We start from the raw sequence: 27,549 nt of genomic DNA, 5'->3' as shown, positions 1-27,549 counted from the left end.
CGGGGCAAAGACGGGGACCAGGAGGCCACCTCACCCCTCATTGGGACCTCTGCCCCTTCTAGGATGAAGGTCTACGTGCCCACAGGCTTTGCTGCCTTCCCTTGTGAGTTAATGCACGTGCCAGAAAAGTGGGTGAAGGCCAAGTATCCAAAACTCATCTCCTACTCCTACATGGCCCGTGGGGGCCACTTTGCCGCATTTGAGGAGCCAGAGCTGCTGGCACAGGACATCCGCAAGTTCGTGGGGCTTCTGGAGCTACGCTGATGCCCATGGGGACTGGCTGTCACCCTGGGGCTCCCTGGCCAACAACGTCTGCCCCTTTACCTGGAAGCCCCCACACCCCGCCTCCCGGCGCCGGCTCCCAAGGAGCAGGGAGGCTCCCAGTGTTCTCTTGGCAAAGATGTACACCCCCATGCCTGTCCCCTGCCCATGCCTGGACCCCATGCTCACTGCCGCCAGCACCAGTGCTCCCACACACACAATCAATAATGATAAATGATTTTATTCCTAAAAGTGGCTGGGACCAGGTGACATATGCATGCCACAAGCCCACGTGGGGTCCCCCTCCCAGTGGAGCTGACAGGTCTGCAGTCTGGGTTGAGGAGGGGGCCGCCCTGCCCAACCCTTTCCTAGAAGGGCAAGACAGGCCCACAGAGCACCAAGATGCCACTGTACCCCCTCCCGGTGTCCTGGGCACCTCAGAGCATGGAGCAGGGCCTGAGGCTGGGCGACACTGGGGCGGGATCGCAGGGCCCTGAACCACACACCACTGGGTCCCTACAGGGTGGGCCCCCCACACGCACTGCTACCTGTGCCTCTGGCATTCCCTGGAGGCAGCAGGAGGCTGCTTTTCCTGCAAATGCCCAGAACTGCATCCCAGTCCCCATCCTTGCAGGAAAAGAAAGGAAGGGGCCACCTGCCCTTCCAGCTGGGGTCACAGCCTAAGGGTGGTACATGGCCCAGCTAGGCACAGATACCCCCTCTTTCTCCCCCTTTCCTGACCTGTTCCCCTGGCTCTGCTCTAGGAGGCCACCCCAACCTTGGAGGGAGCAGGCATATGCAGCCCTGCAGAGGCAAGAGAGGGTGGATCTCACCAGTCTGGCTGGTTAGGCACTTCATTAGTGGTCCTCATTGTCCCTACCTGCCACAGGGTGACCCTGATCCAGCCAGTGTCACTGGCAACATGATACAAAAGGAGCCACCAGGTAGGCATGGAGGGCCGCGTGCAGCCAGGAGGGGTGTGGGGCCCCCCAGACGGGCCCATCACCTTCCTGTTCCCACAGTGGGTGCCCGGGATCGGCAGAGGAGGGCTGGAATGGACCCTGACCATCATCTGGACCCCATCTCCAGCCTGGCTCCACCGCAGGCTCTTTGGTTATCAGCTAGTTGAGTGTGTGCCTGGAGCTGGGTGGGCAGCGTCTGGGGCCTCCAAGGGGGGCCCCTCCACTGCTCCATTCTCCCTCGTACCTGATCTGGTCACCACAGCAGCTGGGGCTACGGGTGTAATTCCAACACGTGATTTTGCTAAAAATCCCCAGGGAAGTTGTCCCAGCCACAGAACTGGACGTTTGTGCAGGAGGGAGACATAGAAGGGAGCAGGCCTCTGGCAAGCAGGTCGGAGGACAGGGCTGCATGACCCCCTCCTTGCTGCTGTGGCCGGGAAGGCCGCTGCTCACCACCCCATGGGAGTCCCAGCCTATCTTCCTCAGCCAAGGGCAGGAGCACCTTTCCAATTCCATCCTTGGGGAGCAGTTGTGCTTAAAACAGGTGGAACGTAATCCTGGGCTTGGCTGCTTTCCCACCTGGGTCTCCTCTCCCGGCTCGGAGCCTGGCCTGGCCGCCCTCAGGCCTCCTGGTAGACAGGCGGCTCGCTGTCACTGTCCCCAGGGCCCTGGGCCGGGCACTGCCCTGGGACAGTCCCGCTGATGCTGTGGATGGCGCCGTAGGTCTGCTGCTGCTGTGGGGACAGGGCTGTTCTCTCCGAGGACAAGCCATTCAGAATCCGGGGCACATAGGGCTGCCAGAAAATGGGGGTCTGAGTGCTTGGAGCAGGGCCAGGCATGAGATTTCAGACCCAGTCCTCCACCCCACTCCCGCTACTCCTCCCCAGAGCCAGGCTAAGAAGGGGATTTGGGCCATCCACCTGCCATGCCTCCTCCCTTGTCTGCAGGGGCAGGTGTGCCTCCAGGGAATGAATCTTCTTTAAAACCTTCTCTGGGGCTGGACCAAGGACAGACACCCCTAAGAATGCCTGACCTGGGGGGGGGGGGCGGGGGCTGGACAGAAGGGTGCTGTGACCTGGGTCTCTGGCCCAGGCCTGGCCCTGTCAGGTACCGTGGGGGCCTCACCCCGCAGGCATTCAACCTGCAGAGAACAAACAAGGGCCCAGAACTGAAACCAGGGGATGGGGCGGCATCTTGGCCAAAGGAACGCGGCTTCACCTCTGCAGGTGAAGCATCCCGAGGGCCTAGGGATTCCTTCTCGAAAGGACCACGGCTGCCACGTGATCAAGGGACTTCGGTCTCACCAGGAGCCTGGGAACCACTGAGGCTTGTTGCTCAGGGAAGAAGCAGAACGTACCGTGAAGGGTGCTGGCCTGGGGGCTTCTGCCTCACTTCCTTTGTCCCCTGAGTCTTCTGTCTGCAGACAACAGCACACATTTGTGATGAGAAACAAAACCGATTTTCCTGCACTAGCACCCTCCAAACAAACAGACTATTAACACTCAGGATGGCAGTACCAGCTGGAGCCAAGCTCCCAGCAGCAGAGGGTTGGGGGGTGGGCCTCCCGGGGAGCAGGGAAGGGGTGGGGAGGTGACACATGGCACAACTGCTGCGCCTGCCCCATGGGGAAACAAAATCTGGAGAGGGCATGTGACGAGGTGGGCAGTGGACCTGCCACCTTCTCCCCTGGGCCACATGGGTGAATGGCTATGGGGGGACCCAGCTCCCTTCACCTTGTAGTTGTGAGGGCTCAGGTGCTTGAAGCATCCAAAGCAGGTGTAGGCCAGGCAGACCAGGATGGTGAGCAGCACGACCAGGAAGGTGAACACAGTGAGGGGGGCCTTCAGACCTGGGGACAGAGACAGGCCAGCCTTGCCAGGGGGGAAGAGGGGCTGCATGTGGCGCAGGATCTGTTTGTGACCTCTCCCACTGCAGGGAGGGAGGGTGTCTGTACCAGCCAGGAGTATCCAGGGGATCCCATGGACCAGCTGCCTCCATCCCCAGTCAGATTCCAGGGCCTGGGACACCACATCCACCTGTCCACTTCCTTGCTGGGTCGGTGCCCTGGGCGAGGTAGGAGTGGGGCTCCCCCACCTGACGGGGCATGGTCACACCCCTTCTGATTTTTCCTTTGCACAAGAATGTAAGCTATGAGGACCCAGGCCTACCCACACCCCAAAGGGCAGCCTGGACCAGTGTGCCCATCTCTGGCTCAGCGCTGATAAGGGGGCTGCCTTCTCTGGAAGCTTCTCCACTAACGTGCCACCAGGGTCACCAGGGGCAGCTCTGGAGCCGAGCTGTCAGCCGGCCCTCCCCCAGCCACCACCCTCTGACTGGCCATCCAGGGGCGGGATCTGACCAGCTGCTGTGAAGGCCTCCTCCAGAGCTGCCTCCTGCCCCCAGCCCACACCCCACCGTGGCCGGGAGGGCCCCTCACCCAGACGCAAGAAGGAGAAGAAATAGAGCCAGAAGAGACACAAGATGGGGGCGGCCAAGGCCTGGTTCACAGCCGCCAAGTGGATCCTCTTCTCCAGCTTGGCCGGGAGGTAGGCAAAGTAGAGGTTGTGTCGGTCCACCATGTGTTTGAGCAGGATGTAGATGAGGCCTGCAGGGATGGGGCTGTGAGCGGCAAACCCGGCTGGGCCCCAGGGCCCCTTCATCTCCTTCCTCCTGGGACTGGCTCTGCTGCCCCACCGCAGGAAACCCAAAGAGGGCTAAACACACATCCCAGCTGCGGGTGTCCTCTCCCTGTCCCTGTCCCTGTAGCACACAGAAATTCTAGGATCATTCTGCAGAAAGAAGCTACTTTACACCCAGATGCTCAGACTCAACTATTTCTGGGACCTCCCCCACGAGCCCCCCACCATCCCACAAGGCTCCGGCTCTCCCTCCTTCCCCCACCCAAGCTGACCCATTACACCCAGTAGTCGGCAGATGCCCCACAGTCCTACCCCAGGGGCAGCATAGAAGGTGGGGTGCAGCCTCCTCTATGAAGTCATGTTCTTTAAAAAATTATTTTGTTTTTAAAGATTATTACCATACACTTTTTTAAATAGTTGAAGAACATACAGGGACAAGTGAAACCTCCTCCCACCCCTAAACCTCAGCAGGCACTGCCAACAGTCTCTTGGGTGTTCTGTTTCCTTCCAGAATCTTCCATCTCTCTGGAGTTCCTGATGCTTATTTTAGTGGCAGGACTTTGATCTCTAAAGTCAAACAGTTCAAATCCTGCATCTACTCCTCACTAGTGTCACACTGAGGGCTTCCACACTGGAAGGGCGTGGGCAGGAGACCGCTTCATAGGCCAGCATTGAGTGTTAGGACTGAGAATCCAGGTGGTTCCGGAGGGTTGGCTGCAGGGACCACGGATGGAGGGAGAATCAGCCCCCTATCCCCCCGGGGCTGCTCCGGAGCCACTCACCGAACGGCGCAATGATGGGGCAGGTGATGCTGTAGGCCACGATGACAGTGAAGACACACAGCATCCACGCGTACATGGCTCCAAACTCAAACTGGAAGGCCTGGTTCTGGGCAGAGGGGAAAGGAGCTCACTCCAGGCAGCCAGGGCACAGACGAGGACGCTGGAAATGGGAGGCACACAGCTCCCCCCACCTCTTGGGAACCTTTCTGCCTCAGGCTCAACCAGGCTGAGGGTGCTGAGGACCAATGGCACAGTGACCCCCCCACCCTAAGCTTCGGGGTCAGCCTCTGGGCAACCCCACAGTGCAGAGGCTGGGGTCCCGGGAGGGAGTCTACACTCCAGCCATACCCGCCGCGCCGCTGTACCTGCTTGATGTTCCTGCGGTCGGCCGCGGTCTTGGCCATGATCATGCGGAAGGTGTAGAGGATCAGGCCCGGCAGCCGCAGCAGCTCCATGCCATTGCCGATGAAGGCCGAGGCGATGACGTAGTTCACAAAGAAGGCTCCCTGGTCAGGCAGGAAGACACACCTGGGGGGCCACCGGGGCGGGGGTGGTGGTGAGCTGAGGCCTAGGAGCCTCTCCCCCACCACCCTCTCCCTCAGGGAGCCTAATGATTCCTCTCCTCCCCGAGTGGCTCTGTTCTCAGGAATAAGTCTCAAAAAATGAACAAGACTCCACTACTGGAGTTTCAGCCTCAAAGATGAACCACATTTCTGCACACGCAGTGCAAAGCAGGTCAGCTCCACGGTGCCCACTGATGGTTCTGCTCGGCCTGGGAGGGACGCTGTGGGAATGCCAGGCCCAGGGGCCCCAGGAGGAGAGTACTGTCCCCTGCAGCCCCAGCCCAGCCCCGGGGGGACGTGCCCCTGGAATGCAGCTCTGAAACACAAGGTGGCTGATACTCACTCCAGCCTGATGGAGGCTTCTGAGGAAGTTTTGTCAAAGAGCCACCGGAAGAAAAAATCCAGACTGGAAGAAAGAAAGAAATGAACGCCATGAGAATTTATGTCCAGTGCTCTGCGTGATGCCTGCATGTTTTCATTCCTCTCTGCTCTGAACATCAGGCGGAAACTCCAGGTCCGAATTTCTTGTCTAAGATGCCACTTGCTCCATTTAACGAGCAGGGCAGCTTTGACAGCGACTCCTTCCTTTTTTTTTTTTTTTTTTTAATTTTTATTTATTTATGATAGTCACAGAGAGAGAGAGAGAGAGGCAGAGACACAGGCAGAGGGAGAAGCAGGCTCCATGCACCGGGAGCCTGATGTGGGATTTGATCCCGGGTCTCCAGGATCGCGCCCTGGGCCAAAGGCAGGCACCAAACCGCTGCGCCACCCAGGGATCCCGACTCCTTCCCTTAAAAGATGGTCCTTGTCCTGAGCGGAAGGTCCATGCTAAGTTTTGTTTTCAAGCTTCTTTTAAAGGAAAAAAGACCCTATATCCAGAAAAATCAAGGAGCCCGCACAAGAGCTCCCCAGGTGGGGTGATGGGGATTTGCACACCCCCCCAAACTATCTCCCCTCTCCTGGGGACAGAGCTCTTCAGATCTAGCCCCCATGCTAATCTGGAGCACAAGGTGGAGGTGATGCGTACCTGGTGAGGCCCAGGGAGGGCAGGATTAGCACCATGAAGATTAAGAATATGTAGACCTTTGACATCATGATGCGGTTTTCTCCGGACCTGCAGGAAGCCACAGGTGAGTCCCCCGGGCCCCCAAGTATCCCAGGTGGCCCCAGGGATACCCCTGATCACTCACTTGGTCCAGTGAGACTCCAGCAGTGTAGAGTAGTACACGATGGTGGGGAGCAGAGCAGAGAAGGACCACAGCAAGAGGGTGGGGAAGAACTGGCTGATTACTGGGTCCTGGAAAACAAAGGCCACAGAGGAGAGACATGGGCATGGCCACATGGGGACCTCTTGGTCCTGCCTGCGCCCCCCCCTCCCCCCCAGAGCTGATGCTGGGCCTGGTACAGGGTAGGTATTCCAGAGCAGTGGTTGAAAAGGCTGTAACGGCACTTGGCAGGAAGACAGCTCTTTGGAGCAAAGGAAGGAACTTCACATATGGCTCATTTGCACGTGTCCTACTGACCACATCGATCACCCCCGGCCGCCTGATACAAACCTAATAACAGATGCCGGAGGAGGTGGACACACCAAAGCCAGGCCTCCCTGGGGCAGCCACCCGCTCAGCAACCGCTGGCCCAATAGGGGCCCAATCCCTTGTGCGCCTGCTGCACTCAGGACTGTCATCACACAAGCTGACCCACTACTACTTTCCCTGATAAAGTGAGTATAACAAGAGAGGAAATTCCTTTATTTAAGATTTTTCTTTTTTATCTAAGAGATGCAGAGAGAGAGCAGGAGGAGAGGCAGAAGGAGCAGCAGGCTCCCCACTAAGCAGGGAGCCCAACGTGAGGCTCGATCCCAGGACCCTGAGATCATGACCTGAGCTGAAGGCAGAAAGACAGATGGATGCTTCACCAACTGAGCCACCCAGGTGCCCAAGGGAGAAAATTTCTTGAAAACTAAGTTGCATACTTCAGAAAGACTATAAAGGCCAATTTCTTAAAAATGCTACTGAATTAGAGGCACTGGGTGGCTCAGTCAGTTGGGCGTCTGACTCTTGATTTTGGCTCAGGTCACAATGTCGGGGTCATGACATAGAGCCCTGCATCACGCTCCATGCTCAACAGGAAGTCTGCTTGGGATTCTCTCTTTCTCTCCCTCTGCCCTTCCTCCCTGTGCTCCCCCTTTCTCTCAAGTAAATAAATCTTTTAAAAGAAATGTTACTAAGGGATGCCTGGGTGGCTCAGTGGTTGAGCATCTGCTGTCAGCTCAGATTGTGATCCCAGGGTCCTGGGATCGAGTCCCACATCAGGCTCCCCACGCAGGGAGCCTGCCTCCCTTTCTGCCTATGTCTCTGCCTCTCTCTGTGTGTCTCTCATGAATAAATAAATAAAATCTTTTTAAAAAATAAAATAAATTTTAAAAATAAAATTAAATAAAAATGTTACTGAATTATATGACAGTAAATTAACTATAGAAGACCAAGGGGGGATCCCTGGGTGGTGCAGCAGTTTGGCGCCTGCCTTTGGCCCAGGGCACGATCCTGGAGACCCCGGATCGAATCCCACGTCGGGCTCCCGGGGCATGGAGCCTGCTTCTCCCTCTACCTATGTCTCTGCCTCTCTCTCTCTCTCTGTGACTATCATAAATAAATTTTTAAAAAAATTAAAAAAAAAAAAAAAGAAGAAGAAGACCAAGTGACTGGAGATTCAGGAGAGCTCTGTACTTAGAATGGCTCTGCAAGTTATCTGTAGATTCTCGCTTTATTTAAGAAACAAAAACTAGGGCATCTAGGTGGCCCAGTCAATGAAGCATCTGCCTTCGGCTCAGGTCATGATCTCAGGGTCCTGAGATCAAGCCCCACGTGGGACTCCCTGCTCAGCAGGGGATCTGCTTCTCCCTCTGCCTGCCCCTCCCCTTGCTCGAGTATGTGCTCTCTCTCTCTCTCTCAAATAAATAAAAAATAAAATCTTAAAAAACAAAACAAAACTGGCTTATGGAGAACAGAAAAGGAGGGGTCCACTTAGCTGATCCACCCTCCAAAGAACAGGCCTTGACCATACACCCAAAGATTGGCAAAGGCATGAACAACATTTACAGGCTTTAAGTCTAAATAAAACTGCTTAATGTACACTATAGATTTTTAAATGATGTTTATTAACCTCTTAATAAACCTGTTTATTAAATCTGTTTACCAAATCATGTAAGAGAGCTTTAACCACATATTAGCTCATGAGCAGCCCTGTGAGGATGCTATGGCAGGTGTTTCAGTCCAGCTATCGGATGGAAATCGAGGCTCAGAATTCATCAGCAGGGAACAAACAGCAGAGCAAGGGCCAGGACCTCAGGCCCTCCAGCCCCATGTGCCTTCCCAGAGTGTGATTAACTGAACGCTTATTTATTGGAATAAATAAGAAAGATTTAGGATGATATTTCAGCAGAGCTAATTATGAGAAAACAATACCTTTTTAAGCAAATGCCAATTTAGGGAGTATTTAGCTATTCTGGATTCACCTAAGATTTAAAAAAAATCATTTGGGGGCACCTAGGTGGCTCAGGTCATGATCTCAGAGTTCTGGGATCAAGCTCACTCACGTTCAGCTCATGGATGGGTTTGGTGACATTGAACTTGTCTATGGTGGACAGGATGATGGAGGGCGTGGTCAGGAAAAACAGTCCCACGAAGAGAGTGAAGTTGATGCCCAGCCACTGGAACCACCAGCGGAAGCCCTGGATGGAGAGGTTCTTCCTGCAGAGGGGAGGTCATGGCCAGCAGGCTTATCTCCCAAGCACCCACCCCCAGAGTTGGTGGGTCCACAAGTCAAACTTAGGGCAGGAGACCAGCCCGAGGGCTCTGGCTGGGGTCTCATTTCGACCTCAGGAGTACAGGCAAGTGCTCTGTCTTGACCTTCAGGTCCAGTAATGTCAAGTTTGGGTCTCTCCAAAGGAAAAGAGACTGTTCACTGCTAACATGGCTCCCCAGTTACAGCCTGGGGACCAGAACCCACCAAAGAGATGCCATGAATACCTAGGCAGACAAAACAAGGCTATGAGCGGTACTCCCCAGCTATATCTGCAACTTTTGGTGACTGGTGACACATTCTTCCCAGCAGGGGCAAGGGCTGGATGCAGGGAGGGCAGGCAGGGGACGTAAGGGCCAGGGACAGACAGAGACAGCCTGTCCTGGCCTCTCATCCCACTGAGAACAGACAACAAACCACCGGAGTTTGATGAACACTGTGAAGTGAGGTGCAGAACCCTCAGAGGCCAAGCTAGAGCCAGTGGAGACAAGCACCCAAGGCTTGCTCCAGGAGGAGAGCAGAGGAGGGGTAAGGAAGAAACTGAGGCCAGCCTCTCTGGGGCCTCTGCTGGGGCTGCCCTCACCCCCCACATCATGCTCAAGTCTAGCCAATGGCCCCCTTGGACACAGCTCAGCTCGCCAGCCTATCTCCCAGGCTAGACGGGGGAGGGGGAGGCCAACACCTGCCCTAAGGCTGCATGTGGGGAGACAAGGGCCAGGAGCCACGCCTGGCTGCTGGGCATTGCCACGGGGCTGGTCCTAATCCAGGTAACATACCCACTGGATTTCAAAGATGCTGAGTATGAAAAAGAGAAATATCACAACTAAAAAATAACTGATCACACATTGAAATGCTAATATTTTGGATGTTTTGGATTCACTGGAGCAAAGCATGGGGCATGGACACCCCCCTACACACACATCATGCCCCGCCCCACCCCACCAGCCCAGGCTCGGAGAGGAGCAGGGGCCGCCTACGGACCTCCCTGACTGCCAGATCCTGCTCGTGCTTCCAGGTGACAGGGCAGCCCCACCAGCCCTGGGGCCTCTCTCCCACCCCCGCCTGTCCTGGGGGCTCACCAGCAGATGTCCTCAGGGTAGGTGGCAAAAGTCACTGTCCATTTGGAAGTGCAGAGCTCTTTGCTGCAGGAAGATGGCTGGGGCTCCCCTTTGCACCGCAAGCTCTGACACTTGCAGGCATTGAAGTCTTTCAGGATGCTGCCAGGAAAAGCAGAGGTGGCCAGGGCCCGGACACAGAGGGGACCGCGTACATACATGGGAGACAATACCCAGTGAGAGCAGGGCCCCAGGGCACAGGACCTTGGCTTTCTTATTAGTTTGTTACAGGTGATGCTAAGAAACATCGTGCCTGGCACACTGCAGGGAGGACTCCGTCTGAGCCCCAGAACAACCCGGCAAGCCAGGGAGGACTTCTGCTTTATGGAAAAAGAAACCAAGGCTCTCCCACTTGGGTTTGTGCTCCATCCGTCTGATGCTGCCTCCTACGCTGTTGCACAGCCTCACCCAACGCTCCTCCCTGGGCCATCCCCTCTGCCCGCCTAGCACGCTGGAGCTGTGGGCACACCCTGCAGCCGGCCAGGGCCTCACCGCCCTTTCCCTCACTCCTTTGCACTCTGACACCCTGCATCCCTCGCTAGGACGGCCACCCCAACCCCCACCCTCTCCATGTCCCCCACTCCTGACTCAGAACACCCTCTATCTATACGGACATCTCCCCCTTCTGGCTCCCACCTCACTGCAGGGTCTGCAGGGCACACCAGGGGGCTGTTCCTGGGTCCGCGCTGCCCACAGAGAAGGCAGGAGAAGGGGTGTCCATGTGGCTACCTGCTTTCCACAGCCCTCTCCCAACCCCAGGCCATGCTGTTCCCAAGGCAAGATGACACCGAGTACCCATGTGAGACTGCTATGGGAGCCCAAATGCACTCTGGAACCCTCCCCAGGCCTCGGCTTTGCAGCAGGGAGTGCCCCGAGTGCCCAGGGGTCTGTGTGTTTGTATGAAGATGGGAAGCCCAGGCACAGAAGAAGATCTGTGGTCCAGAGAGGATATCTGAAGGAGGGCGGCATCTATCCCGCTGGACAGAACACTGGACACAAAGCAACGGGATCCCCAGGGTGGCTAGTGAGAGCCCAATGGTAGGGTGAGGCCACATCAACCCAAGAGGGGCTCAGAAGAATCAGCCCTGGCCAGCTGTCACACAAACTCGGGCTGCGATGACAGAGGGAGTGTGGCCTCCCCAGCCACATCTGGGGAAAGAGGCAGAAATGCCCCCCTGGCAAATCCTAGAGACGGATTCAGCAGTACCATGCATCCCCAGCAGGGATAGCAAGTCATCTGGAGGGGGGCCCCCCGCGCCCTGTCATACTCACTAGATGGCCATGGACTTCTCCTGGAAGGTGACGAAGGCCATCCCCAGGGGCTGCTCCTGGACACGGCATTCCTCCTCCGCGATCCTCTCCATCAGCCTGTCCTTCAAGCGCGTGTAGTAGGAGATGGCGTCCTCCTGCCAGGGGACAAACACGCCCTGGTGACAACACGGCCCTGGGTGCAGGTCGGGGACCCTGCGGTGTGCTCCTGCAGGGCTGGGCCCTCACCCACTCACAGCCCGGCACTTCACAGCAACAGAACTGGCCGCAGGTCTTGGGGTTGATAAGGGTCCACTGGCCTGTCTTCGCCTGCAGGTTGGTGTAATAGGTCAGGCTCTTCTCAGCCTTCTTCCTGTAGGGTGGAGGGGCAGGTGCAAATGTCAGCTAATCCTGCAGCACACACCCCACACTCACCCTCCCACCATCGGTGCCCACCAGACCCAGGAGTTCAGCTTTCTAAACAAGAAAGGGCAGAGCCACCCTCCTGCCTTCCCCACTGAGGGCTCCAGCCGCAGCCAGCAGGAAGGGGGGTCTCAGTGCAGGAAAAAATTGCTACCCAGCGGGCTACTCCCTGCCAGCCCCCACTTACCTCTCCTTGCACAGGTACATCAGCCTGGCCACGTTGTAGCACAGCTGGACATCCACCACCTCACATGTGGGATATGCGTCCCTGTGCCCAAAGACAGCCATTGGAAAAGAGAACGTCCCAGACAGGAGAGATGCCCAAGTCTCCAAGGCTACCTTGTGTGCCACCAGAGACCTCTTTTCTCTATGTCTTTTATCAGGGATTGCAGATCAGAAATTTTTTTTTAAAGTCTTTATTTATTTGTTTATGAGAGACACAGAGAGAGAGGCAGAGACACAGGCAGAGGGGGAAGGAGGTTCCCTGTGGGGAACCTGATGTGGGACTTGATCCCAGGACCCCGGGATCATGACCTGAGCCAAAGGCAGATGCTCAACTGCTGAGCCATCCAGGCATTTTAAAAATTTTTGAAATTTCATACAAAGAGACCTTTTTTAATAGCATGAAAGTAATTTTTTAAAGACTTTATTTATTTATTCATGAGAGAGAGGCAGAGACACAGGCAGAGGAAGAAGCAGGCTCCCTGCAGGGAGCCCGATGTGGGACTCGATCCCGGAACCCCAGGATCACGCCCTGAACCGAAGGCAGGCGCTAAACCGATAAGCCACCCAGGCGTCCAATAGCATGAAAGTAATTGCCTGAAAGTGACAAGTTTATACTCTCTGGGCTTTAAATCAACAGGCGCTTCTGACAAGGGATGAACCATTGGCACCATCCTCCACCCACCCAAAGGAAGAGAGTTATCTGAGATGAGAGTTATCTTTTCCAGATGAGGAAAATAAAGGTCAGAGAGGCTATATGACTTGTGCCCCAGGCCACACAGCTAGTGACTGTCTGAGCCCTGATGAATCCAGGCAGCCCAGTGCCAGGACCCATGCCCGGAGCCACCACATGATGTTCCCTCCCAAGACACACAAAATCCCCACTGACTACATGACAGGAACCACTCTGGGTACATCTTAGTGAGAGAGACAAAACCTACAGATAAGTCAGTCACTCATTTAAACAGCACCCCAGCGTAAGCATCCCAGCCACAAGACAAATGCCCATGTCGGTCGGTCCCCAGGGATTGCAGTCGTGTGCATCAAAATTGCCCCCTCAAATGGGATGGCTCTGATCCAGAGTCTGTATGGGAAGGAGGGGGCTTTTTTCTTTAAGGTATACATTAAATAAAACAACTGTTTCCAAACATCGCCTGCCAGGTACCTTGGGGAGCCATTTCAAGGAACAGAGAAAAAGCATGCCAGTATCTGGCGTTTATGTAAAAGGATATTTCTAAAATACTTGGAGTTTCTGAGGATTTAGTCAATAAACTGTAAACATTCATATTATAACTGTGCATACGCATCATCTGCTTAGCAAGCATTCTTCACAAATAGCTCCAAGTTACACCTTCCTCAACCCCAAGTCCGCACTACAGGGTAGCGACTGCTGCGCCGGTGGGGAGTGAAGACAGAAGCCTCGGCGCCCTTGCCTGCAGCCCACAGGGTCCAGGGGCACCTGCTCTGCCCCACCCACCCCACTGCTGATGCTCCATCCTGCATACCCTTCCTCCCTCCTCCATCTGAAACCCTCCTCCCACCCCCACCTCCACCTTCAGGAGTCCTGGGTGCAAGTGCTCAGCAGGGACTGTCCCGGGAAGGAGGTCCCACCAGGAGAGCTTGGACTCGCTGAATGGTGAGCTCTATGAGGACAGGGCTCCGGACCCAGGTGCTTACTCAAGAGACACCTGTGAGTAGATAGATGAGCAGCCCCAGGCCTTCCCCTTCAGGGACCAGCTCTGTCTGGGGCATCAGGCTCAGCACAGCTGATGCTGAGAAGCCCAGGCCAGATCATCTTCCATGTGCTCTCAAGACATTTATTTGCACCTACACCCTGGCCTGTACTCCAGCTACTGTGGTCACACGGAGTAGTGTGGTGGCTTAGAGAGGACAGGCCACCTGGCCAGAACCCTTCTACAACACCAGCACCGATTCGATGCTTGTGTGGCAGGGCCAAGCCCCTCTTGAGGTCTCTGGGTGCCCAAGCAGAAGACAGAGTGCTGCCCTAAGGCACTTGTCCCACCCAGAGGGGCCACAGCCCTGCTCACCGGAAGTGGCTCTCCACAGCCTCCTTTTTGGTGTCCTTGGGAAAGCCCGTGATGAACAGGGTCCGCCGCACCTGCCAGAGAAACGCACCAGGAAGAGAAGTCACCAGGGCAAGCCAGTCTGCAGGTGGGCCCAGCCTTCCCACCCTGTTCAAGTCTCCCCAGAGAAAACAGTGAAAACTCGGAAGGCTCAGGTGTTCTCCTCCTGCAGCCTGGCAGAGAGAGAGCCCTGATGGATGTCATTCACGTAGCATCATCTTCCAGACTGTACAAAGAATACACTTCCAAAGCAATTCTGTGAGCCTCCCTTGCATGACAAGAAAGGGAGAAGGAACCCAGAGAGGGTGAGTGACTCAAATGGTGTCACACAGCAGATCAGAGGAAGACTCAGGCCTGGAACCAACTCACAGAATCTCCTCCTCTCCCATCAAGCTGTGGGTTGCAAAGACAGAGAGCTGCTGGCTCTCCATCCGAACTTCTGAAAAGGTACTCAGAATCAGTGACTATAAGCCCAAACCCCACAAATTTAAGGGCTAGTGGACAAAACAGAGGGGAAAAAATCCACAGTCTAAAATAATCAGAAATTTTTAAAAAAACATAACATCATCTTTGAGTACAAACATGCCAACTGGATTCCACAGAGACCTCTCTGGAAGATCACTGCTCCTGGATCCCAGCCCGTAGGCCTGGGGCACCACTCGGCTCTTGCTCCCACCTGCACCCCCAGCCTCGCTTACCAGGCTCTCCTCCTTGTACAGGATGGACTGGGTGTGATGCCGCATGAAGCCCACGGTGAGGATGAGGTAAAGGACAGCGAAGATGGTGTGCAGCCAGAGGAGGTCATTGCTGGGGGGGGGGGGAAACTAGCTGCCATCAGGGCTGGGCTCCTGAGCTGGGGTGGGTGTGCAAGGCTGGGTACCCCTCCCAGTGCTGAGCTGGGGGCCAATGGCTCCATCCCAGCAGATGCCTCCAACAGAGGTCTCATGGCCCGGCTCCTGTAGAGCGGGCATCATCCTGACAGATGGACCCTGCCCCACAGGACCCTCTGGATCTCCTAGGACCCCCAGCAAAAGAGTCGCTGCCTGGGCCATGTCTGTGCCCACAGCCGGGCCACAGGTGCTGGCTGCGGAGGGACCCTCGGACATCAGCCTGCTCGAGTGGGCTATCTGGCCAAGCCCAGGCTCTGGAACCCACTTTCCCCTTGCTCCCACCATCAGCACCCTCACAGCCCCCTCCCCACACTCACTCTGTCTGCAGGTTTGCTATTGTGGTCCTCCCAAAACTGTAAGGGTCTTTATCTGCAGAGAAGCAAGATAACGTAGTTCCAGGGTCAGGTTAGGGAAGGGGTTGCGGTATGGCAAGCCAAGGGGTGTGATCCCAGACCAGTCAGAGGACCTGACCATCCATCCGGTCATCTCAGAGCTCCACCAAACAAGGCCTCTGCTCTACCCAGCAACTTCCCAACCCACCACGTGGGTAAGTCAACACTTGAATTCCTCCTGCTTTGAAATCCTTGTGACATTCCTTGAGAAATCTAAAATCATAATAAGCTGGTCCCAAAAGCAAGTTGGGAATCTCAGGGCATAGAAGTGGGTTCCTGGGGCATCTGGCTGGCTCAGTCAGCAGAGCATGGGACTCTTGATCTTGGGGTCGTGAGTGTGAGCCCCACAGTGGGTGGATAGATTACTTTAAAAAATTTTTTTCTTTTAAATTAAGGGACACCTGGGTGGCTCAGTGGTTAAGCATCTGCCTTTGGCTCAGGTCGTGATCCCAGGGTCCCAGGATTGAGTCCGGCAACGGTTTCCCTTCAGTGAGCTTGCTTCTCCCTCTGCCTATGTCTCTGCCTCACTCTGTGTGTCTCTCATGAATAAATAAATAATATCTTTTAAAAAAGATTAGTTTAAAAAATAAGAAGAAAAAAACCCAGCGGATTCATGATGGCATTTTGGAAGCTGGCTTCCAACAGTTGCTTAGAAACATTGTTCTCCACTCTGATTTTGACTTTGAGCATCATAGACATCTTCCAGATCCACTAATTATGGCCTCCTGATTGGGTGGGGGCTGGACAGTGTAAAATACTCTCCGAAAGCCCTTGATTCTACATATCTTGGGGCTTTATTCCTCTTACTTAGATAGAATCAAATGGACATTGGGGGCCCTGGCTCTCGGCCCCGGTGAGGGTGGGTTCTTCTCCAGACCTTCAGACAGAGGGGACGTTCTGAGAGTCACCCCAAGGACTCCTCATGTCTGACTCTGAGCGGGAGTCCTGGGGTTCTGCTCTACCTCACTGAGCCCCGTTCCCTGGGGCTGCAGCTTTGCCCGGGCCCAAGTCAGACAGGACAAGGGGTCATTACCCAGCAAGTCACCCGAGAGGTTGACAGGCAGGATGACGCACAGGGACAAGCAGCTGACCACCACCAGCAGGAAGATGATGTGTCTCTGGAAGGACAGGTAGTGGATGGCGTCCTCCCCACACCACTCCAGGATCTGGTCATCGCTGGCCAAGACACGCACATGGAATGTCAGTGAGCAGCCAGTAAAAGGCCAGGCCTCAGGTGACCTCGCTTAGTCCTCAGGACCGTGCAGGGAGGCAGGTGCTAATCCCACCCCCACCACTTTAGAGGTGAGGACACAGAGGCAGAGCCCGAGTTTCCAGTCACACAACTTGTGAGGCCAGAGCTAGAATGGGGACCCCTGAGCCTGGCCCCCCCGAGGACCCCCACACCAGGCTCCCTGGGAGCTGCCGTTTCTGGAGACATCTGTGCGGGGGCAGGACGTGGATGCTCAGTTACCCCGAAGCCCCTACCTGCTGCTGGGAATAAACAAAGCCACTGACAACAGGGCTGCTGGGGCTCTTCTGCCAGGCTCACAGCCCCCACTCTTTCTCCGGGCTCCCCACCCCCGGGGCAAGCTTTGAGGCAGAGTGGGAGCCAGCACTTCCAGCATTCCGGGGCTCGGGCCATCCTGCTGCCCCCCTTCTCCCTGTGTCCTGCAGGGTGGGGGGGCCCCACAGAGGCTCCACCCTTTCCTGGGGGCCATATTTGGAAGCTTCAGCTAGCTTGGGGACTGGAAAATTCTAGAGGCTGACAGCCAGACTTCCATGCCACAAAGGCAGAAGAGGGATGTCCTTCTTTCCCTCTCCTGACAGGGAGGTGCGCTGGGCGTCCGGCTTCCAGAAGGTGGGAACAAGCAGTGATGAAGACTCAAACCAATGAATGAGCAATTGTCATCCACGGTGTTTCTGGGGACACACCTCTGACTTCCCAATCTGGCTGGGAATGGCAATCCTAAGGAACCTGTGGGGACCCTTTGAATGGCGGTTGGAATGTTGGCCGGGAGCAGCTGTTAGAATTTAATCATAGCCTCAAAAAAGTCCAAGTGCTGTCCTTTCTGCAACAGGAACAGAAGACGAGAAAAACATGGGGAGTGGTGATGGGAAAATACGGCTGACACAGCATTGCAGTGACAAAGCAGGATCCGCAGCGGTCCCTGCTATAGCCCCCCTTATGAAAATTCATGTCCATGAGGTGGGGGGGTCTGGAGGGGACACAGGACAGTGAAAACAGGGTGCAGGGAGAGACCAGCCACGGAGCAGATCTGCTACCCTCCTTTGTGGGTTACCATGGAAATGATGAGTCAGTGTCTGGCACTGCCCCACCCGGTTCTGGGGGGTGCGGTCCAAGCCCAGGGGCAGGGGTGTGGCCTGAGCCCCACCCAGTGTGGCCACAGAGTAGCCAAACAACAGGCCCTGGGCATCTCTTGGGGGCAGGGTTCCAGGTGACCTCAAATTTCTTCTTACTGGTTCTTTCCCCTACGTGATGGACTTTTGGCGCAGAGTATATGTGACTTCCAGCATCAGGAGGAAATGCCTCCTGGTGGCACAATTTTGCAGTGGCAGAGAAGGGTGGGGTGGCAAATCCACCTCTCCCACCATGTCATTCCGGGCCCCCTTTTATAGTGGAAACTGAGACCCAGAGTGAGGGTACCCAGCATCCCATAACTGCCGGACATCACCAATCCTAAGGGGTCCTTCTTGTATCTTGGCACCTCTGAAAGGTGCTCCCTATGATCACAGCTGATCCTAGCTTGATCGGATTTCTCTCTGCAGGCCTCCCATTTTAAAAACAAGGCAACCTTTAACCCAATGAGGTGAATGCACTAAAGCACCATCTTTTCTCCTCTATGCACTAAATCAGATACAGAAGCCTTCCCGGAAGAGCCTCCTTTGAGGGGGTGCCCATCATCCTTGCCTAGAGCACCAAAAAATCACCTTTAGTTAGCTTGTGCAGGTGCTGTCTGGGCGCCCCTAATGTCAGCCCCCCCACACTGCTTTGGGCCCGAGCTGAGAAGCAGCTAAGAGACCTCATCTTGCAGTCAGGCGTTTTGGCTCTTTCTTCCTCGCTGACCAAACACGCAGAAAACCCACCCAGACAAAGACAGACACACAGACACGCCCCCACTCACACGGGCTCCCCGAGCTGTACTCACTGCAGGCGGAAGATAGCAGTCAGCCAGGGGCAGCATCCCTGGAAATGCAGAGATGGGGGATGAGCCTTGAACATCTTTGTCTTTGGGAGGTGGATGGGATCGCGATATTAAACAACCATCTGACCTCCCGTGGTGTAAAAGCACTACTTCTGTCCTAAGTTCAGCAAGCTACCGCATGTCCCCGAAGTGACAGTCTCCACGCTCCCATTTATGACACGCACCTGTGCCTGGAATTCTGGTAAAAACCTCTCAAGCTCTGACAATCTGTGGAAACATACAGGCTCCGGAGGCAAATCCTGAACTTGAATAAAGAGCTCAGGGCAGCTGTGGAGAAGCTGCTGTGGGTTGCTATCTGGACATCCCAAATCACTGGCTGAGACATGGGGCAGACGCAGGGAAACTGGTGAGACAGTCCCCCCAGGGTGTGTATATGGAGGAAGAGTGTGCCTGTAGCATCTACTGTCCGTCGTGTCTCTTACACATAATACTCCCTAAAGCCAGGCTGTCCCTCCACCCCTGGCTGGAGACACACTACTTTTGGTCATCACGTGTTCAGGGTGATGGGCTCCTGCCTACATCTAGCTCAAGCCAGTAGGCAAGCCAACAAAGAACTGTCCCACTTGGCCCTGAGTGTGATCACAGCAACAGGCGCCGGGACCACAGGGATTCAGGAGCCCTCTGCCTGAGAGTTGATCCTGTCGCACACCCTGGACACCCCCAGCTGCATCTTCCCTGCAGGACATCCCAAGTCCAGGTGGCACAGGGAAGAGCTCTCATCAACGCTCACCACTCAGGACACAGCGTACGGAAGCAGCCGCTCAACAGGTGCACAGCTGCCCTCCCCCACCCCCACCCAGCCAGAGCCACACCTGCCCCTTAGATACCAACCAGCTCGCTTTCAAAATCTTGTTGCCCGAAAGAGGAAGACGATGACAATCTCTGGAATCTGGACTCACTAGAAACACAAAAGGGAAGAGTGACAGGAAATTATTTTTAAAAGTCCAAAACCCGATGTCCAACGTCAGGTATCTTGCCACCTCTTAGAGCTCCAGACCAAAGCTACTGGCACTCCTCCAAGTCTGGCACAAAATGTAACAGTTCGTGAAACATGCAGACAAGGGCAATGACCACTACATGTAGGGATGTAACACTACATCACAAGGGACAAGTGGCAAGGGGTCGGCATCAGCAGATCGTCTCTGTGCCCTGCACCCTGGGGCCTCAGCACCCCAATGCATCTATCTAAAGTGTCTTCAGAGTTCAATGTCTGCAATACATTTCTCAATGTGTTAAACAAAACTTAGAACAAAGGCTGTATTTTATCCAATCTACAATTCCACTGGTTATAAGGGACATAACTATTTTGTTTTAAAGATTTCATTTATTTCTTTGAGAGAGAGAGCACAAACGGGGAGGGGGAGGGGCAGAAGGAGAAGGAGACTCCCCACTGAGCAGGGAGTCCAACGTGGGACTCGATCTCAGGACCCCAAGATCATGACCTGAGCTGAAGGCAGATGCTTCACCGACTGAGCCACCCAGGCACCCCAAGGGACAGAAGTATTTTATTTATTTGCTTCTGCAAATGCCAGAACTGAGGCTTTGAGGAAGGAAGGTGCTTTTACAGGCCCAGTCCCTCCCACACAGTATGCATTTCAACACGGCAGCAGCCCCTAGAGCAAAAGTGGCAGGTGTCGCAGGGTGAGCACCAGAGGAGGCCCAGGTGGAGCAACCTGGCACACGTGGCTTTCCCTGATGGCTTCCTATTCTGCATCTTACACAAGATCCGGGCTGTGTGACAACAGCTGGGGTTGGAAACACCAGTATGCAGACCTAGAATACACCCCCTTCCGGGGTCATGAGCCGAGAGCCAGCAGAGCCAGGAGAGGTACGGCCAAGGGGGTCTCCATTCTGCCACAGACTCACCTGATGCTGGCTTAGGGAGGGCCATCAGCCTACACCAACCCGGAGCAAGGACAAGGGCCTCTCCCTATGGCCCTACCACCCTTCCTAACCCTTCTTGCCTCCTCCCCAACCCCAAAGTAGCACATTTCAAAGAAGAGACACTTGAAAATATTCAAGGTGAGAAAGAAAACTGGCATCATTTGCAGGCAATACTGACAGCTCCACATACGGAAAGCAATCAGGTCTCCTCCAGAGCCTGAAACCAACAAGGTTCCAGCCACGGCCAGGCCAAGGCCATGGCCCAAGGGCAGCACTTCTGGCACTGGCTTGGCTCACTCAGTGAGCGCAATCTAGTGTCAGCATCACGTGTGGGCCGCCAGCCTGTCCCAGTCTCTCTCTCTCTCTCTCTCTCTCTCTCTCTCTCATACACACACACACACACACACACACACTCTCGAGGTGATGTGTCTTTGTTACCTGTCTGCTTCTGACACCAGGGCAATACGGCCATAATCCCAGAATTTCCTTCTTATGATGGAAAACACGAATATTAAACACTAAAAGGAGAAAAGAAACCAAGGACAAGCATCTCAGGTGACTTCTAATTAGAGAGTCAGCGATCTTAGAGACTTGCCTAAACTCAATGGGGCTAGAAGGGCCCAGAGAGGGTGCTGAGCTGCCCATGGCCACACAGCTGCATGGTTGGATGCTCTGCTCACCTCATTCGCTAGCGCCTGTCGCAGGCCACCCATGCTGCGCTAAGCTTGCCCTGGCGCTCTTCTTGTCAAGCACATTGCCCTGTTCTTCGCTCTCAGGGCGGCATCAACAGACGCGACCTTCCGCAGCCCTGATCAGCCTTCTGCTGCTCCCAAGCAGGAAGGCAAGATCTGGCCTCATAGCTGCCCTGGGGACCAGCCTCCTTCTTCACTTTACACAAACTTGCATTTTTAATTACAAGGTAGCAGAGCAGCGCCCCCCCGCCCCCCAGGCAGAGCCAGAGGTGGTGAGACCCTTACTCGGTGTTTGGTTGTCCTGGAGGCAAACCCTGTGGATGCCAGTGTGGAGCGAAGCCCACCAAGGACCACCAGGTCCAGCGGGCTCGGCCTCCACAAGCTGGGACCTTTAGCCTATCTAACCCTCCCTTAGCTCTAAACTCTGTAAATTCTAGATCTCTCCTCCCTCCCCAAACCTCTGCCCTGGCCTGGCCGGTCCTCAGCCCTGGTCCCACCTCTCCTCACTCCCCAGACAGGCTCCCTCCCTTCCAGATTCAGGGACCTAAGAGAGGCCATTTCTCATTAGCACATCCCCACCACGTCCCCAGGCAGGAACTGAGCTTTTCAGTGTGGTTTTTGTGTCCCTCAAGGGAATCCAGAAGGCCAGAACCCCAGAGGGACTGCGTTCCTGTTCCCTGAGGAATGCCCTCAAGATGGGTGGGGAAGTTAGTGATGTTTCCAGAAGCAGGTGACTCATGTCTTGGGGTAAACCTGCCTGCCCTCCTGCCCTGCTGCTCCTTCTCGGGGTGTGGACACCTCCCACGCACTCATGTTTGCCAGTTCCCAAGTGTACCCCAGAATATCCAGTGATGAACACCCACCCCCGCCAGCATAGTGCCCTGGAGAGTGACTCTCTCTTCAGCCAACCCCGCTGCAGCCTCGACCACCTCTTCCTCCAGACCACCCACCTCGGCCCACGCCCACGCTCTCCTGGGCCCCTCCTCCAGTAATCCCAGCAATCCTCTAGACCACCACCCCGCTCCTCTGCTGCCCCTACCCACTGAGGCTGCTGTAGGTGCCCGTGTCCTCAACCTACAAGTGGGTTTCTGCTCCAAGACAAGAATCCTTTCTCACAGACACAAGATGAGTGGCATGCGGGTTCCCACAGCAGCCCACAAAGCGCCACAGTGTAGCCACCATGGACATCTGAATCCTGGGTAGAACTCCCTCTTCCTTCCCAGGAATAATTTTCCACTAGCTACTTATATTTATACCTGCCTCTTTCTCTCAATCTGGGCCTAGGGCCCTCCTGCCATGCCAGTCCCATTTCTCAGGCCTGCCCAAGCCCAGCCTCTGGCCCAAAGCAGGGCATCTATACCCTCCACCCCCATCCCACCCCATTTACTCAGCTGATGTGTGTTACCCATGGGGAGAAGGCATCAGGACATGGGCCAGCCACAGGCAGGCAAAGGAAGGTGGCCTTACCCCACTACCTCCCACCTGGCCAAAGGCGAGTCAGCACAGGGGAGAAAAATAGTGTACTTCCAACTAGGGGGGGTGTTCGGGAACAAGGAGGTCTACACTAAAGAGAGGCCACTGAGTGGATCAGCTCTGAGTAAGGTGGGCCTCTTCCGAGGTCTGTCCTATTCTCTACGTCTGATCCCTCCAAATGCCCAGGACCCAGTGGGGACAGAAGGTTACATTTCTAAGCCGGGAGGTGTGGGATGCTCTAATTCAAGCCCACACCTTCCATTCATACCTCCTGTCCCTGCGGACTGCACCCTTCCCACTAGCCCATGACATGACAGGCCAACTCCGCGGTCATGCTCATCATCAAAGAGACAGCTAAGTGGGCCCTTTAGCACAGTTTGATCTCTGAAAATCCCAGGGGTAGGAATTATGAGCTCCATTTTACAGAGCAGAAGCCTGAAGCCCATATGAGCAGTGACACACACAGTGACAGCAGGAAAGCAGCAGAGTTGGCATTTACACTCAGGTATGCCTGGCTCCTCACCTGACTTCCCCAGAAGGCCCGGGGATGGTGGGGTGAGGGGGAGGACATGATTCAGGAGGGGTCTCACCAGGAAGCAGCTGACGTCGATGAGCAGGACGGTGGGGATGCCCCCGAAGGTGATGCCCTGGAGCACGGTGCTGTTTTTGGCCGAGTTGTAGCAGTAGGAGTCGTTGGGCTGATCCCCGATGCCCAGCCGCTCACGCATGGACACGGCCTTGGACTGCCACAGCTCCAGCGACGGGCGGTGGGTCATCGTGCCTGTCCTCCCTGGAGAGCAAACCCGGCAGACGCTCAAGGCTTGGACCCCCCTGCAGCTCCCCCAGCCTGCACTGGCAGCTCCTAAGGTGGGAGCGGCAGCGAGAATCAGGGAGGGACAGACGCCAGGCCCCAAGCGCCTGGCAGAGCCTACGAGAATAGGTCCATTGTGGGGACAGTCCCAAGGGTCAGCTGGGTGGGTGGAGGGCTCGTCCCGGACATGGCTGGCAGCCTCCCCAGCGCGAGGGAGCAGGAAGGAGAGCCAGGGTGCCAGAGCTCCTCCTGCCTTGGGGACAGCTGCTGAGAGGGTCATCTGTGGGAGCCCCTGGGGGCTCTGAGGACAGGCAGGGACAGACCAGGGGAGACAAAGGGGAGGAAAAAAACCCGGGAAGGAGCAAAAAAGAAAGGACATCCAAGTTGACAAGGATGGCTGATCCCCTGGAGCCACAGAGGAGCCCCCGCCCCCACTGCTCCTGGCATGTCCAGCTGGGACAACAGACACGGGCCTTCCACCCACTTGGAGCCGAGGCCCAAGGGTGTAACAGCCTGCCCAAGACTGCAGGCTCGTCAGGGCAGCATCGGCTCTCAGCCCCAGCCCCTTCCCTGTCCTGCACGGTGACACACACACATGAGTTCTGGGCAGCCAGAGAAGGCAAAGGGGGTGGGGGGGCAGTGGAAGAGGATGGAAAGGAGGGAGGGGGCTCCTCAGGGCCCCCCAAAGCACACTCCCAGCTCTGAACTCTCACCCCCACCCTCCTGGGTATCCTCGGTCTACTGGAAGACCCAGCATTTCCAAAGCAAATATCACTCCCAGCTGGTTGTTGACCTTTCCTTTCGGAGGCACCTGGCACCCCCGAGAAGCTGATGGAAATCTCCAGTGTTTGTCTCCTGGCACCAAAGGCCCCAGAGTTAATGGCCAGGCTCTGGCCCCCTCCTCATGCCACCTGAGGCTGGAGAGCCAGCAGACACACTGGGCAACCCGACCTCAAGCTCCCCACTCCCCGCATCTGGCTAAACTTTTTGTCAGGGGAGTCGCTACATCTGATATTTCTGTTTCCTTTTTCTTTCTAAGATTGTATTTATTCATTTATTTCTTTGAGAGAGAGAGAGAGCACACGTGCATGCACATGGGGGGGGGGGCAGAAGGAGAGACTCTCAAGCAGACTCCTCCCTAATTGCAGAGTGGGGCGCAGGGCTCAGTCTCACGATCCTGAGATCACAACCTGAGCCAAAATCAAAGTCAGACACTTTGAGCCACCCAGGTGCCCCTAGCTCTGAATATTTCTAACCTGTTATAGGAACAAGAGTCTTGAGGGCAAGAAAAGGCACAGACAACCCAACCTGGTGTTTGGACTACCTGGTAATGCCGCTGGGGTGTGTATGGGGGGCGGGGTTGCCACTTCTGAGCCCTGGGGCTGGCTGGCTGGGGACAGTCTCACACACATACGCCAAGACATGAAGGAAAGGGGTGGGGGTGGCAGGTCCAAGGGCATGGGAGGATTCCCCAGAAGGCTGAGTCACTTTTTCACCCCTCTAAGAGACTTGGCAATGGCTGGAGTAAGTGATGCCAGAGCCGTGGAGTCGGTGGTTCTGAACAGAGCAGACGACCTCTGAGAGACAGTTCTTGTTGGTTTCCCTGCTTTAAATGTCACCCAGCGGCACCATCCCAACAGAAGGGCCCGGCCTGACTCTCTGCGGCCAGCTCCCGCCCCTCCTCCCCGCTCCACACTCACCAGATGCCAGGAAGGAAAAACTGTGGGTGAGTCCCCTGGAGAGGTCCTCAGTTGGAGCCGGTTCCGGCTCCGGCTCCAGCAAAGACAGGGGCAGCCCTAGCCACCTCCCAAGACGCCTCGGGCCTGCTACTCATTTCCTGCAGGGCTTTCCTGACCCCAGGAACACAGAGCACCAGCCTTTACAGGCTTCTCTAGGGAAGACAGACGGTCAGAGTCCCCGGGAGCTGCCTTTCTCAGTTGGGCACACTGCCCTGTGCTCACACCTGCCCTAAGTCTCTGAACTCAGACACCCACGTGGAGTCTCTGGTTCTTCCCAGGGCGATCCCCCACCCTCCTCTCTCCCTCAGCTCCCCGAACTGGTTCTGGGCGCTCCTAACTCCTCTTCTCTGACTCCAGGCACTGCTGGAGCTGGGGAGTGTCCACTCCCAAGAGTGAGCTGGCTGTGGACTCCAGAAAAGCCTCTGAGTTCAGGATCTCCTCTGGGTCCCAAGGGCAGCTGCCATCCGAGGACTAGATTCAGGAAAAGGGACACAGCAGAACAAGCAAGGGAGGCTTGAAAAGTGACGTGGGAAGAAAAAAGTCATCCTCATAAAATGCCCACAGAGGGAGCACTGTCCCTGGAAGGGAGAGGCTGAGCTCTAGAAGAGCAGAGCCCCCCCACCCACCAGGAAGTACCTGTGACCCCTCCCTCTTCACCCTCCAGCTCCAGACACGCCTCTACAGGACTCTCCTCCTGCCAAACAGGCTCCTCCCAGTGGCTTTACGAAGTTGGAAAGAACTCCCGAGGTCACCCAGCAAATAGTGCCGGCCTGGGAGGGAGCCTCGGGGTGCCTGCAGGGTCAGCCCCTTCCAGGGGAGGCACCCATGTGAGGGCAGAGCTTTAGAGGCCTGCCCCGCCTCTCCAGCCTTCCAGCTCAGGTGTGAACTGTCCCTGGCCGTACACACATGGTGTCCAAAATCTGCTGAAGCCTCGCGGTCCCCCCAGGCTCAGCACTCCCAACCCCCCATCCCCAGCATGTTCCAGAACAGACAAGCTCTGATGCGGCAGCTGGGAGCACAGCCACCCCAGGGCAGCTGGCTCAGTGGCAGAAACCAGCAAGCAGGCCCTGTGGCCCTGGGGGAGCCCTGGCTTCAACCACCCGCAGTCCTCCCTTATTTGTAGTTACGCTTATGCAAATGCCTTATTTGTGCCTTCTGGAGAACGCTCTAGTAACTAAAAGGTAGGAGCCACAGAAGCACTGTGGGGCCCTGCAGCCAGTGGAGCAGGCACCCCGGAGTCTGGTCCCGGCCGCTGGGAGGGAGGGCCGAGGTCCCTGCAAGCTCTAACCCGCCGGCCTGAGTTGGCAGGAAGGACTAGCCCCTGACCAGCAGCGCACACCTGACCGTCGTCACCTTCCTTCCAGAAAGGCTAGCCGACTGTTGCAGGGGGGAGCGTGAGCACCGTCGGTTCTTGTAGGAAGGCCCCCTACAAATTCAGGGTATCTTTACCACAGATCTTCCGATTTTCTTACAACAGCAAGACCACAAGCAGTTCCGGCCCTGCTGCCACAGGAGCTAAATGGGATCTTCCAGATGCAGGAGGTGGTTGCGAAGTGAACACGACGTTCTCAAAGCACCGCCAGACTTTTCAAAAGCTCCTGGCTTTTATTTTAAGTCACTCCTCCAGCTAACGGAGGACTCCATCCGACGCTCCCACTGTCAGAGCCCGTTCAAGAGAGACCTTTGCCCCAACACCAGGCAAACAAGACGCCATGTGAGCAGGAAAGGGAGCCCTGCTTCTGTTGGCATCCTCTGGGGGCACCCAGGGCTCCAACAGGTGCGGGGGGCGGGGGAGAGGGGGACAAACTCGGTGGGACAGGACACCTGGAGGGAAAGGGGGAAACCCTGGTTGCGCAGTAAAGCTGACAGGGAGTCTGTCCCCATCCCCCGTGAGTGTCTTCAGCCCTGCAGGAGCCAGCGCCCCAAGGAGCCCGCAGCGCCCTCCACAGCCCCCTGCGACGCAGGCAGGGATGGGTGAGCACGGACCCTGGGCCCTGGCACCCAGTCACACAACTTGGCAGTCACTTGGTCCACTGCACCGGGCATTCCTGCCCTTGAGGACACTACCTGCAGCCGAAGGGGAAGGCCACCCCACGCCCCAGTCTCAGGTAGCCAGTCTTCTCAGGTCCCCAACCCCAGTGGCTCTGGTTTCTGGGCAGAGCTGTCCTCACCCTTCCGGAAGCCCTGGGCTCCCCAGGCCCGGGCAGGGGTCACCGCCGGGCAGTCCCAGAGGCTTCCACCTTCCACCTGTCCCCCAGCGCAAGGCACCCAAGCGCCAGCCCCTTCCCAGTCCTGCGGGGCCCAGGGTCCGCGAAGGAAGTGCCCCCCCTTCCCAGGGCTGGGA

At 56.1% G+C, this 27,549-nt stretch overlaps 2 protein-coding genes and 1 long non-coding RNA gene across 5 annotated transcripts in view; 2 read left to right on the top strand and 1 right to left on the bottom strand.

The window, feature by feature from the left end:
• Positions 1 to 513, top strand: part of EPHX1 (epoxide hydrolase 1) — a 35,001-nt gene extending 34,488 nt beyond the window's left edge. For both annotated transcript variants that reach the window (XM_038542827.1, XM_038542826.1), the window contains exon 9: positions 63 to 513. In XM_038542827.1, the coding sequence (XP_038398755.1) occupies positions 63 to 264 (202 nt within the window). In that variant the 3' untranslated portion in view covers positions 265 to 513. The remainder of the gene's footprint in view (positions 1 to 62) is intronic.
• Positions 487 to 25,577, bottom strand: TMEM63A (transmembrane protein 63A). The gene is made up of 23 exons (NM_001287159.1): positions 25,167 to 25,577; positions 23,246 to 23,445; positions 20,929 to 21,008; positions 19,438 to 19,504; positions 18,550 to 18,587; positions 16,416 to 16,558; positions 15,308 to 15,359; positions 14,799 to 14,907; positions 14,065 to 14,135; positions 11,982 to 12,062; positions 11,621 to 11,744; positions 11,396 to 11,529; positions 10,088 to 10,225; positions 8,803 to 8,956; positions 6,398 to 6,504; positions 6,235 to 6,321; positions 5,551 to 5,613; positions 5,010 to 5,172; positions 4,645 to 4,750; positions 3,661 to 3,828; positions 2,957 to 3,072; positions 2,581 to 2,640; positions 487 to 2,017 (listed from the first exon to the last, which is right to left on the bottom strand). The coding sequence occupies exons 2-23, from the start codon at positions 23,429 to 23,431 to the stop codon at positions 1,844 to 1,846; spliced, it is 2,421 nt and encodes an 806-aa protein (NP_001274088.1). The 5' UTR covers positions 23,432 to 23,445; positions 25,167 to 25,577; the 3' UTR covers positions 487 to 1,843.
• LOC111096719 lies at positions 18,788 to 27,549 on the top strand. Of its 2 annotated transcripts, XR_005362277.1 has the most exons (7): positions 18,788 to 21,409; positions 23,082 to 23,160; positions 24,732 to 24,793; positions 24,974 to 25,192; positions 25,563 to 26,084; positions 26,683 to 26,919; positions 27,100 to 27,549. It is a non-coding gene; the product is annotated as an uncharacterized LOC111096719 (long non-coding RNA). The 2 variants fall into 2 exon arrangements; XR_005362276.1 differs by having other exon boundaries at positions 26,683 to 27,549.

This window comes from Canis lupus, chromosome 7, assembly GCF_011100685.1.
Source record: "Canis lupus familiaris isolate Mischka breed German Shepherd chromosome 7, alternate assembly UU_Cfam_GSD_1.0, whole genome shotgun sequence".
NCBI classification, from domain to species: Eukaryota; Metazoa; Chordata; class Mammalia; order Carnivora; family Canidae; genus Canis; species Canis lupus.
This window is presented reverse-complemented; position numbering and strand designations above follow the sequence as displayed.